Genomic DNA, 13,824 nt, shown 5'->3' with positions numbered 1-13,824 from the left:
TATCACTGGAACAGGATTTAGAAGTGATTTGGATGCAATGATTGTAATCCCCAATTGAAGAGCAAACTTTAAGAAATAATCCCTGGTTTGAGAAAGTAGATGCCTGGTGAGAGCAGTGAGGAGCCAATCATCCGGGTACAGATAGACCTGAGTCCTTTGAAGCCTCAGGTGAGCCGCTACAACCACCATCACTTTGGTGAACACCCTCGGGGCTGTAGTGAGACCAAAGGGTATGGCTCAAAATAGGTAATGATTTACTCCTACCTAGAAGCGGAGGAACCTCCTGGAGCTTCTGTGTATCTTTATGTGATGGTATACTGGCACCAAAAAAAACCTGGAGTAGATGCCCGATCCAGACAGATCTGGGGGGAGGGGTTTGAAGGCTCAGTTCTCTAGCAGCTTGGAGATTTCCAGTGCTGCTGCATCCCTTTGCATGGGTGGTACATCTGGGAGGTGTTTGGGAGGAACCAGGATATGATCTGAAGCACCCAGTGGTGTGATGTTATGGACTCCCATGTCACCAAGTGTAATGACAACCAACCCCCGACTGCCTCCAGAGTAGAGCAGTCGGGCAATCCCTCAGAGTTGTTGTCCGGGCCTGTCCAAGAAAGGTTCTCGAGACCCAAAGTTCCTCATATACCCTCTGCCTCTGGCCCGGCATCTATCCTGTCCCCCTCTGCCTCTGTGGGAAGAAGAGCCCTGAGTGTCCTGGGAATACTATGACTTCTGGAACCACATCTTCTTTTGCCCTCTCTGATTCTGAGAAAAGGATCTTTGAGGGTTTGAGAAGCAGATTCCGACAGCAGACAGTATCTTCCTGTCCTTCTCATTCTGGACCAAAGTCTCTTTGACAGTCTTACCAAAAAGAGTAGAGCCATCATAAGGGGCTTTGGCAAAAGATGCCTTGAAAGGTTCCAAAAACTGACAGTGTGAGCCACCCGTTAAGCCTCATGGACACACCAGACCCCGCCGCCCTAGCCACTCCTTCGGTAGCATGTGAAAGGAGTCGCATGGACATACTGGAGACTGCTTTTAAAGTGGCCATCCCCGCGGAGAACATGTCTCTGTCCTTCTGTGACATGGCCTTAGGGGGATACTAAGCCAGTTCCTTGACCAGGTCATGCTGTATTCTTGTGACGTGGGCCAGGTAGTTCAGCACCCTGATGGAAAAGGTCACTGGTGCATAAACCCGCTTTCCTAAGCGGTCCATCATCCGAGACTATTGGTCAGGTGGATGAACCAAGGAACTCTCTTGGGCTAGTTCCTTTTTTGTGGCTGCTGCTACCACCATAGTGTCTACAGGGAAGCCCTTGTTCCACACTGGTCTGATGGTGGACTCAAGATCTTGTTGGGATGTTTAGGGATTGGTTCCATGGTGTCTGGCTCCTTCCAGACCCATGAGGTGACCAGGTCCAGCAGGGGATCTGCAGGAGGGGACATCTAGGAAGTAGATGGACCCATGCTGAAAGCCTCCTGGAACACGGATTCATCAGAAGAAGGTTTGAAGGCAGACCAACCTCCCCACTGGCATAGGATTTCCATGATGTCTCCAAAGGAGACATCCTCAGGAGGTGACCTGGGGGAACCTTCCCTATCATCTAAATCCGTGTCCTCGGTGAGGGAATCGGGGGAGTCTAAGTGCCTCCTCTTACATGTATGCTTGCAAGGCATGTTTCCAGTGGGGCTCTTCAGGAGGAACTCACAAGCCACTTGTTCCTCAGGGGGAACCGCCTGGGGCTCCTCAAGCACGGGCTGTCTCTCTGGTAAAATGACTGGATTCGTAGACAGAGCTGAGGGAGTCGGGGCGGAATCCGAGGAAATAGTTAAGGGTCTTGATCCAGTAGAGAGAGCCCTTTCTACCACATCAAATGCCAAGTGAGAACAACCTCTCTCCCCGGATCAGACATGAGAATCGGAGCCAGGCCCGAGGTGGACTGAGCTCCAAGGGAGGGAACTTGGCCTGACAATGCCGGAGCCGATGAAAAAAGTTCCACTCCCTCGGATCTGTCACCCAAGCTTCAGCTCCAAGAGCCACTCAGATCCAAACTGGTCAGATCCAACATGCTCCAGGCAGCTGCCGGCTTCAAGGATACAAGTACTGTCAGGCCATCCTCAGATCCAAGTACTCCGAACCTGGTGGGTGGATGTATCTGAGAAGGAGAAATTAGTGTGAAAAAAGAAAGTGAACTCTACCCTCTAGAGTGAGAGGAGGCTGGCAAGAGCCCCATCTGGATCTGAGTACGAATGAACCTCCTCATTTTATCCATGTCAACTTCCGATAAGCTATGCGTGGATCTCGATGAGGCCATGGACTCTGACCTGGCAAGTCAAGGAACCAAGGCCCTAGATGGAGGACGTGTCTCCTCCGGCTCCGGGGAAAATCTCAAAGATTGGAGCTGAAGGGAGTCACGAATCCTAGCCTGACTTTTGGTGGGAGTAGAAGGAAGGTCCGGAGACCTCTTGCGTGTCTCTGCTTTGTGTTTGTCCAATTTATGCTCTCTCTCCCTCTCTTTGCCCCTTATATGCTCCACTTCCACAGGCTTTGAAATGGGAGGTTGAGTCCCAACCTGGGAGGGAGGAGAAGCAAGGGCAAGAGAGGAAGGAAAGGCGGCCATAGCAGCCACTGTGACCAAATCAGTGGATGAGGCAGCCACATCAGAAGTGGGTAGAAGGCCATATAAGGCCAACTTAGCCTTCCTGTCCTTAATAGCACATGGGTTAAAACCTGTGCAAATAGTGCAGTCAGTATTCAAATGGGCTGTGCCCAATCACAGAACACAAAGAGTGTGGCCATCTGCTGGAGACAATTTGTGGCCACAATCAGTGTACCCTTTGAAGAAAGGCTTGGGGTCAGCCATGTCTTTAAAGAAAATAAAAAAATCACACAAAGAGAAGGAAAAAGGAGAACAAAATACCTGTTTCCCACTCAGACCCACCCACCACATACTCAAGGCACACAGAACACTGAGGAGGGAGGGGAAGCAATACACTCTAATAAACTAAAAGCTACAGAAAAAATTCTAATTCATGACGCACCAGTGAGGGGAGGAGGAGAGGGAACCTACACTAAATACCTAACACTCAAAAATTTAAGAAAAAGCTGCTTAATAATGAAAAAACCCACTCACTAACTCAGAGCTCAGGAGATCATGATGCTTCAGGCAAGCCACGGCAAACGAGATCTGGGTGTTGGAAGGTAGTGGAGGTGTATTATGGGTAAGGGGAGGAGCTTGGAGCTCGGAGCAGATGTTAGTGAATTTGCCAGCTCGGATCCGATATGGATCCAGTACTCACAGGTTGAAGACCAAATGAAGTAAACTACTTCATACTAGACCTCTTCCTAGAAGAACTTTTAATTGATAACAGAATTACTTTAGATCTTTACAAATTTCTAAGAGTGAGAAAACCTATTATACCTTCTATTTTTGGTATCCCTAAGGTACATAAGAATATTTTGACCCCACCCTGTTGGCCTATTATTTCTTCTCAAAGTTCTAAGACCCATCCTTTTGCTGTGTTTACTGATAATTTACTGAAACATATTTATTATAAACAACTCCATTTACTTAAGGATTTCTGAGATTATTTAGGAAGATTAACTCCCAGGGATCAGTAAGCCTAGTTTAGTGTTCCTAGTAATAGATGTTGTGGACCTTTTTAATTATATTCCAGTGGAAGAAGGACGTTCTTTATTTCAGGATGTGTTAATTGAATTTGATTTTTTGACTGGGGACAAATATTAGATTTTGGCTGTATTTTGCTACTTATGTTTTTGAGAATAATTTTATTTATTGTGAAGGGGAGGTTTTTAACAAGTGAAAGGAGTTGCAATGGGCAGTGCTTGCACACCAATATAAGAAACTTTGGTTATTTAAGTTTGGGAGAAGAATAAGATTTTTATTTCTGAAGTTTCTAAATATACTGAATTACATTTGAGATCTTTAGATCATCATCATCATCTTCAGCCCCCTTTTTCCCATTTTCTACATAGGGTCAGGGTATCGTGTTAACTGCCACCATCTTTCTCAATTTGGTGCCACACTCCTGCCTTCTTCAACACTCATGCCTGACCGTCACAGATTTTCTTTCACACAGTCCAGCCACCTCTTTGCTGGACATCCTCTTTTCCTCTTACCTTCTTCCTGTCTGTCCCAAATCTTCTTCAACAGATTGTCTTCTGCTTTTCTGCATATGTGTCCGAACCACGTAATCTGTTCTCTTTGATCTTTTCTGCAATTGTAGCTACTTAGGCTTCTGCTATGTCCTCATTTCTTCAAATGTCCCACAGTGTGCAGCCTACCACTCTTCTCAGACATTTCATTTCCATCACCTCTAGCTTCATCATCTGCTCTGCCTTTACTGCTCAGGTTTCTGTAGTATACAGTAGTACTGGTCACACCACTGTCTTGTACACCTTACTTTTCAGCTTCTTTCATATTCTTCTGTCATAGACTACACCTGTGACTCTATGCCAGTTGATTGCAGCTCCTCTGATTCTAGGTGATTCAGTCATTTGAGACCTTTAGATGATGTATTTATATTATGGAACAGATCAAATGAAAAGGTTGATGAGTTAATGGCCTATTTGTATAATTCTATTAACTTTTTTGAAGTTTATTTTAGTTATGATATGAATACTGTTAATTATCTGGATGTGAATATACAGAACATGGATCAGGGTTTTAAATCAAACATTGATAGAAAACCCACATTCAGCAACTCCTATTGCATTATACAATTTTCACCTTTTTTCTTTTAAGAGGAATCTTGTAAAAGGTAGTGAGAATGACTTCCACCTTTGAGGACTTACAAGAAGAAATAAGTAAATTAGAGACAATGTTTATTGAAGGGAGATATGTCATGGCAATGGTATTAGAGATTATTATTGAAATAAAGTGTTTATTGGGAGACTGTTTGTTAGGGATAGGTACCTTAGTTATAGAAAAAAAATCTCTAAGGCTGTTGACAGTCCTGGCAAATTTGATTGAGCCTGTGTAGTGGGATTTAATGATTGCTGCCAAGATATTAAAAATGTTATTTGTGAAAATTGGACATTTTTGAGTGGGGTATGAAGATATGTATAGAATATTGGGCAATAAACCAGTTCTTATTAATAAGACTCTATCCAATTTTAAGAAACTTTTGGAAAGACCTAAGAGGTATATAAGTGAGGATGGTAAGATAGAAGCTACATTGAAATGCGGGTTTTGCAGTGCCCATATATTTTGGAAGAAAGTACTAAATATAATCTAAAGAATGGATTGTGATCTAAAGTGTTCTTTAGTCTAGGGAATTATGCCACATTTGGACTTGCGTATTTAGCAAAATGCTCAGGATGTGAAAGTTTCTATACTGGGAAAATGGAAAAAATATTAAGGAAAAGAATATATGAGCCCAGATACAACATCTTAAACAGGAATTTTAGTAATGCTCTTGCTAAGCATGCAGTAACATGCAACGAGTTCAGTAAGTTCTATTTTGGAATCATTGAGAAAACAGAAAAAAAAAACAAGAGGTGGGGAGTGGGAGAACTTTTTGTAATACAGAGACTTGTTATGGCAGCTTAGATTAAATGCTACAGTACCACAAGTGTTAAAGAAAAATATGTTTATGCTACCTGCAAGTTAAGGACTGCTAAACACCATAATTAATATTGATTGCAGATTTTTTATATTTATATAGTTAATGAATTTTGAATAAGTTAAAGTTTTAGCAACTAAATATTAACAAATTTTAATATGATACCTTTTATGTAATTAATTAATTATATTTTTGATGTTTTTTATCTTTAAATTAGAGGAAGGTTAAAATTATGGATAGTTATTTAAGGCAGTGACATTTGGAATGGTGTTGTCCTGATGAAGTCCCATTTAGGGATGAAAGAGCTTAATTTTGTGAGTTTTTGTTTTAATAAAAGACTGCATAGTGAAGAATTCTGGTCATTAGCCCATTCCTTATCATGCCATTCTGGTTAGAAGTCATTTGTAGAGTGCTACACCTGTGTTTTTGTTCAAGTGTGGAAATAAACAACCCATTCCCCAGTGTAAGTCATACTTTCGTAGTTAGCAAGTTAAAGTATGCAACAGGTTATCAATATGCAGTGTAACTTGTGCAAGGAATGCCAAAGTCACAAAAGATTCCAAGGTAACCAATTTTTAGATTATATTCATAGTGCCATCTTCAAAGGACACTTAGGTTCAGACTGATACCTTACTTAGTGTTTGGCAGTCCCAATGAGCAGGGTAGTTTCATCTGCGTAGTACACTGATGTAGTACGTTTTGTGCCACTGATGCTATGGCTACAAAATATCTTTTGAAAAGATGACCTTCATCATTTTTAAAATTGCTGCATAAGAAGCAGAAAATAATGGTATCTCTCACATCTCTACACATTCCGATGCATAGATATCTTCATGAAGTGTTCCTGTAAGGCTTACAGGCTTATAATGAAAGCAAATTCACATAGTCATCCTATTGTGTTTTTACCAAAGTCAATATACCTTCATTAAGCCAAAGGGTGTAGTTATACCATTTCATAATTAATTTCATAAGTTATGTTTCTTAGATATGAAGTCATTTTTACTACTGACGATTACTTATGTGCTTTGACCAACAGGATTTCAGGACTTCACAACACCAGTGTAGGATACAAAACAAATAAAAATTCAGGGTGTATCACTTTCAAAGACAGTTAACTGACAACTGAAATTATACATGTGTGGAGTCATCATGTAACATTTCTCACTTAGGAATTTTTAATGTTAATTTTCAGTAATGTACACTTGAAGAAGGGTGATGATGTTTCATTTTTCCTTTTTTTTTTTCAGTGACCTCTCCAACAATCGAATTGGATGCTTAATGGGTGACATGTTTCCAGGACTTACTGGCCTCACCAGATTGTAAGTACCAGTGATGTCTACTTTCCTGTCTCAGCAGACGATAGCTGATATTACAGTTTCTTTGTCAGTAGGATTCCCAAATGAGACTCAGCATTTTGATTGCACTGCAGTCTTGTGCTGACTCGTTCTTAGCAAAATCATCCTGATTGCAAGAATGTTTCTCAAGAATTCTGTGAGACACAATGGCTGCTCTGTCATGAGATAAGAACCGTGAACCTTCTGGTCCGAATGAATGTGTTGCAACAGTTGTATGTTTCTGCTGGCCTACACAGTGTTCAGATGGTTGACTTTAAAACCTACAGATTAAAACTAAACTGTATACCATAAAAAATAAATTTCAAAACTTAGTGGTCAGCTGTTATTTCATTGTTCACTGATATATTATATATATATATATATATACACCCTTATAACTAAACAAAGCCAGTTGGATAACCAAGCTATCTTGAATTGGGTGGTAAGTAATGTGCTGGCAACCGCCCCACCTGTGAACAAAGGAGTCAATAAACAAACCAAAGAAAAATCCTATGGTTACCTTCTAGTGCCATGGAAGTCAGTCATGTCTTGGTTCCTTCTGGGATAGGAGTCACTTTGTGGAACCTTTTTTGAGCTTTTCTGTTCCCTGATGCAAGGTTCACATTGGTGGTAAACCTATTGTAACTTTCCTGTCAGCTAAAAGGGAACAAAGATCCTGGCCAGAATATATAGCAGTGGATTAAGCTTCATTAATGCAGAGCCTGGAGACTGTTTAATGCAGTTCATAATTTTATTGGAGTTCATTAGGCAGATGAGTGCTTTCTGAGATTGTGTTACAATGTGTGATTATATATAATGTGTGATTATATATAATGAATACTAATTGGCTGTCATTTGAATTAGCTCAACCTCTTAGGCAGTTGTAGTTATGAGAGGAACTGAGGGGGTGTCTTTGAGTGTGGAGACCTACCCTTAATTAGTAACCTTTTGGTTGCTGAAATTCTTATCGACAATGAGTAATGTAAGGGGTCAGGTACTAACAATCATTCCATTGTTCTTAAAATAGTACCTAAAATAGTACATAGAAAGAAACTAATCCTGGGAATTCTGTTCAACGCAGTATGTAAAAGTCAAGCATATTACTTTTGTTCAGAGCTTATCTTCATATATAAAACAGTGTGCACATGGATCGCATATTTAAGGAACATGTATTCAGCATAATACATAAATGTGGATATATCGCAACAATTAAACATTAAAAAATAAAAATTACAAAAGTGAAAAGCATATTTAAACAATCAGTATGGTGAACCTTTTCTTGCTTTATTTTCTTATCTTTTTTTTTTTTATTTGTAATGAAAACTTGGGCAGGTTATTCAAATAGCTAATAAAATCATTAAGTTAACATTAAAGTAGAATTTAATGTCAACAACCACATAGGAGTATTTTATATATTATATCCAATAATGTGGGACCAAAAGCCAGCGTTCACAAGCACTTTCACTTTAACAAGCTTCATCAAATCTGCCAACTGCAGTATTAGAAATAATAGTGTTGAAAATTTCCATTAAAAGCAAAAACTTAAATGGTAAATCGCAATGCTAACATTTCTGAATTGCAAATATATTTACACTGAGTCCTAGTGTCCTGGAGTATTTTGAATGATTAAAAAGTTTTCATAATTGAGCTCTCCAGATGTGTGGTGATGGCTAATAGTATAAGTGGTGGCCCAGCACTCTTAATTTCAATATGAAGTGATGGAGACAGATGTTTTGAGACCTGGGTATTTGTTGGCTTGGAGCCTGATTTGCCACTCGACCTGGGTATTTGTTGGCTTGGAGCTGATTTTCCACTCAAGTTCCTTTTTCTCAAGTTTATCATTGTTTTTGCCTACATAGGGGACTCTGATCAGTTGCTCAGTGACGCAAAAGAAAACTTGCTGTGGTCAGGCTTCTTTTTCTCGTGTTTTGCTAGTGCATTGTTGGGTGTGTCCTATCTTATGTCCATGTAATATCTGGCAGTCTGTATGTTTAGTGTATTGATGGTTTTGCCTATGCAGAATGCTTGGCATTTTTGACATTGGGCCCTGTAAACCACCAGCTCTGTGTTGCAGTTTCCGTATGATTCACTTCTATAGAATTTGTTGTTGTATGTGCAGTAGAAGCCAGCCATCACTTCCACCCATATGCTGGCAGTAAATGCAACATTCGGAGCTCCCACAGGGGCACCTTCCCCATGCGGCCCACCATATTGTATTTATTGTCAATATAAAGTGGAAGTGATGGCTTCTACTGCACATATAACAACAAATTATATACAAGTAAATCATATGGAAACTGTGGCACAGAGATTGTGGTTTACAGGGCCCAGTGTTAATATTTTGTCTTCTGGACATTATTTTGTTTCATTTCATGATTATTACTGAAAACAATTGTCATGGGGGTGTGTTAGAAAAAATCTCTGCTTGGGGGTGTTAAAAAAAAATGTCAGCTCTGGGTGTCATATATGCCAGGTACACCACTGTACCCATGTAACCACAACCATACACAGTACAGTTGCCCACGTGATCCTAGAATTGAAAGCCACGTCAGAAAAGTAATTGTCTCATTTTATGCAGCTTTTCACAGAGCAGTTATAAAATATTGTGCCTTGTTCTGTAAGCTGCTTACATGACATCTATTACAATTGGAGAAGGTACATAGATTACTCACAAAGAGAATAAAAGGGCTTCAAACATTGTCTTGGAGCAAAATAATAGAGCATCTCTTCGCTGTATCTTACTGCCTTCTTAGAGGAGAACGATGTCTGACATACAGAGGACTAAAAGTCGCCTATTTGAAGCCATTTGCTTAAAATGCACCCTCTCCTGATAAGCAAAACACCAAATGGCACTCATCCTCTGCAAAAAATTATATGTAAAAAAATCCAAGACTTCTATGCCTGTGGAATAAACCCCACCTTCTTCCCAATTAAACGGAGATCATCAATTCATATGTATAGAAAGGAGTTGGATAGATTCATGGTTATCTGTTGTATCCAGTACAAGATCTAGGGCAACAAGTACCTTGGTGGCCCATAGGCCTTGATCTTGGTCAAAACCATGAACCCATGGACCAAATCAGAAATTTTCCAGCCTACTAAAGATGCTTTTGAACATGGCTGTTAAGGTGCAAGTAACCACTCACATAATTTTTTAGACTGTCCTGGTCATCCTTTCTGTAGAGTCATCATCATAACCATCAATGTCTGCACAGGATGTCTTTGTAACAGTAAATGTTACTGGGAAATGTGCAGAAGAGTAGTCACTTGCCAAATTCATACATGAAGGTAATTTTACTTCCAGTTTATCTAAACTCTAAAGCATGCCTCAGCATAACTTAAAAAAACTGCCCTTGGTTTTATACATCTTTTCATTTTGTATAACTAATGAACTATACAATGAGAAAAGAACTTGTTGAAGATTCATATATTCTAAATTTCAAAATTGCAAAAAAAGTAAGCCTACCACACCAAAGTCCAGATTCACAATACCAGAAGCTGAGAGAACAAAAATGAAATCTGGAACACCCCACTGTATAAAAACGTTGATTTATTGTAGAAATCCAATAGCTACTGGATTTCTACAATAAATCAACATTTTTATACAGCGGAGTTTTCCAGATTTCATTTTTGTTCTCTTGAATTTCAAAATTATTCACTATTTGGTTGAAAAAAAGATTGTGAAGACAGTGTGCAGATTTATTTTTAGACAGGCTCATTTAATTAACAAACTTGGATGAATTTGAAGTACATCATCTGGGTTTTATTTGTGAAAAGTATAACATCACCTCGTTATCTCAGTATTTTATCACTAATACCAGTTTCAGTAATGAAGAACTGCGGTAGCGTTGTCGCCTCACAGTTAGACATTGCCTGTTCGATTCTCAGTTAGAGAGTCTTCTGTGTAGCGACATGCGTGAATGGGCGTTCCTTCATTGAAGGTTGTGCATTAGGCCCGGCAAGCCAGTATGTAAAAATCTACTGCCAATCCTTAGCGGACCGGAGTTCCGCTGTGGCGACCCCTAACCGGGAAAAGCCGAAAGACACAAACAAACCAGTTTCAGTAATGAAAGAGATTTGTGCATTATTCAATATGGCTTTGATCTTTAAAAATTTACAACATTTATTTTAACTAGTTAAGGTCAGTGAATATCGTGGGGGGGGGGGCTCTAGTATGATGAGCATTCCCTACATGAAAGGAAAGGAGTCTTGCTCTTTTAATTTGTTCTAAAGACATTGCCTAAACAAAGATGATATACATGCTTTCTTTGACAGAAAGCATGTATTGTCTTTGTTTAGGCAAAGTGATGCAGGATAGCCAGGTAACACTGACTTTGCACATCATCTCTTAGAGGCTTCATTTTCTTTTACTGAGCATGTCCACAGAACATTGCTTACTGCCAAAAGTCCATGACAAGGAATGTTAGTGTATGTCTTGCAGTACTCTTAAAGTGAACCTACATGTAGTTTAGTTGGAATGCAAACAAACCAAGGTCTGCCATCTAGTATTATGTATGTATGTGTGGGGGTGGAGCATGGGAGCTTTGAAGGAGAAAATGTACTTTTTCCCAACCGATCCTTCAGTAGTTTCAACAAGTATGCATAAGCACCAAAATTAAGCATTTCCCCATTGAACTTTTCAGTAGTTTGACCAAGTAGGCACAAGCACCAAAATGAAACATTGCTTCAAGAATCCCTTTAGCAGTTTGACCAAGTATGCACAAGTACCAAAATGAAGCATTTCCCCAAGCAATCCCTTCAGGTTTCACCAAGTATGCACAAACACCAAAATGAAACACTTCCATCAATGACCCCCTCATTAGTTTGTCCATGTCTGCATAAGCACTCCACTAATACCAAAATTAAATGTTTTCCCCCAATAAACCCTTCAGTAGTTTGTCCATGTCTGTACAAGCACTTCAGTGACACCTAATTAAACATTTCCTCGGTAACCCCTTCAGTAATTGTTCTTTGTCAGCAAAAGCAGTTCACTGCATCACAATTAATCATTTCAATAGTTTGTCCATGTATGTAGAAGCAATAAAATACAATATATTTTTTTAAGTAAAGTCAATAATTGTACCTTCTTTTAAAATGCATGGCAGTGCATATTCCTTTTCTACCTTGCCCTTACATAATTTGCTGCTTACTGGCTTAGGTTCAGGTCCATTTACATGTTTAGTATGCAAACGATGTCCTTTTAGATTCATTTCTATGAATCCTACTGATGTGAAACATTTAATGCCCTTTATCTATGTATTAATTATCCCCTATTGCTTATGCCTTAAACATGTTAGGCTTTTGTGAAAGGGAGGCCTGTTTAACAAAATGCCTCCACATTTTCATAGTCATCCTGAAAGACAAGATTTAAATAACCACGTAACGCCACATTTCGTGCATTGGTGCTATGAAAATGTGATGGGCTAGGCTATGAATACCACCATATAATTCTGTTCATCTCTGAACTCATGTGTAGGTATTTGGGTTCCACTGAATGTTTTGTAATACACTAGTGTCACCAGTGCTTTTTCAAGTTAAAAATTTAGTTGCTGCTTATAAGTATATTCTACCTTTTACTTGTGGATATAATTTGAGTGTAAGGCAATGATAAACTGAAGCATGGATGCAGAATTAGACATTGCTACAGCAAATGATTGTCTTGCTCTTGTTTTGTGTTGATTCTATAAATTAATGAAACAAGTAAGCTATTTATTTGGGGTTTTCCTGGGTTCAGCAATGTAATATGGTTCATTATGAATTATAATTCACACACGATACCCCAAAATGGTCTGACATTTTAATTTGTACACCATGGGTCTCCTTACAGTTAAGCAGAGAAAAAGCCATAATACCTTTTGTTAATTAAAGCCATCATGGATGTACTGGCAGTAACAGACCGGTCTCAAGCACATTTGAATGGAAAATCTAATGTCTTTACACCATATAAATCACTAACATTGTATAAGGCACATTGATCAATCACAGATACACACAAACACACATGGATGCACATGCCATGTTAGCATGCACATACCGCGTGCACACATGCATACGTTTATACTTCAGCTTCCCCTAATACAAAACTGATGCTACCCCACTAGTTGTAGTAATGCACATTTGTTTTCAACCTTGTAGCATTTGTTTAATAGTTGGAAATCTGTCCTTTGGATAAACGAAGCAGACTCCTGCAATGAACAAGTGTTCATCCTTACCCAATCATGAAATCCGAACAAGCACGGTTTCTCCCATTGGAAGCAGTGCTGTTTTGGGGCATTCTTTCCCTAGTGGATCTATTCAGTCATTTCATAAAATAATAAAAACACACAAAAATAAATTTAAATAAAATATAGTAGAATGGTTACAGCATTTAGTCCTTTATCTCCAGGCCCATTATTTTTCTTCAAGATTTCTGTTACTTTTAATTTCTCCAAGTCTTTTGGGTTTCCAATACCATTATGGGAATGGATCCATTCCACTTTTCCCTCATTTCTGCATGCAAATCCTGGTATTTTAGGACTTTGTGCCTCTCTGTACATAAGACACATTAGTCACTGGGTATAGCAATTTCAATGATCAACGCTACTTTTGTCTTCTTTTCATGGGCTACTATATCTGGTTTTCTGGCATCTGTTTTTGAACTGTTGGCAATGGGTAATCCCATGTGATATAAACTTCATAATTTTCTATAATGCTTTGTGGCTCATGTTTCCAGTACTTTTCAATTACTTCAGTATTACAGTGTTTGCACAATCCAAAGTGCAACACTCTTGCCACATTATTATATTTTTCAGTGTACAGTCCTTCTGCCATTAGTATATCACAACCAGCAACAAGATGTGCAACTGTTTCCAATGCTGTTTTACAAAACCTACATTTGTCTGTTTCATGTTTAATGGAATTTGTAAACCAA

General features: G+C 39.3%; 1 protein-coding gene across 1 annotated transcript in view; it reads left to right on the top strand.

Annotated features, from left to right (window-relative positions):
• Positions 1–13,824, top strand: part of ADGRA2 (adhesion G protein-coupled receptor A2) — a 1,412,458-nt gene that overhangs the window by 1,122,173 nt on the left and 276,461 nt on the right. The window contains exon 4 of the mRNA XM_044083057.1: positions 6,828–6,899. Coding sequence (XP_043938992.1) covers positions 6,828–6,899 — 72 coding nt within the window. The remainder of the gene's footprint in view (positions 1–6,827; positions 6,900–13,824) is intronic.

The sequence above is a fragment of the Protopterus annectens genome, chromosome 9.part0, assembly GCF_019279795.1.
Source record: "Protopterus annectens isolate FY-2018-M chromosome 9.part0, PAN1.0, whole genome shotgun sequence".
In the NCBI taxonomy this organism is placed as follows: domain Eukaryota; kingdom Metazoa; phylum Chordata; order Ceratodontiformes; family Protopteridae; genus Protopterus; species Protopterus annectens.
This window is presented reverse-complemented; position numbering and strand designations above follow the sequence as displayed.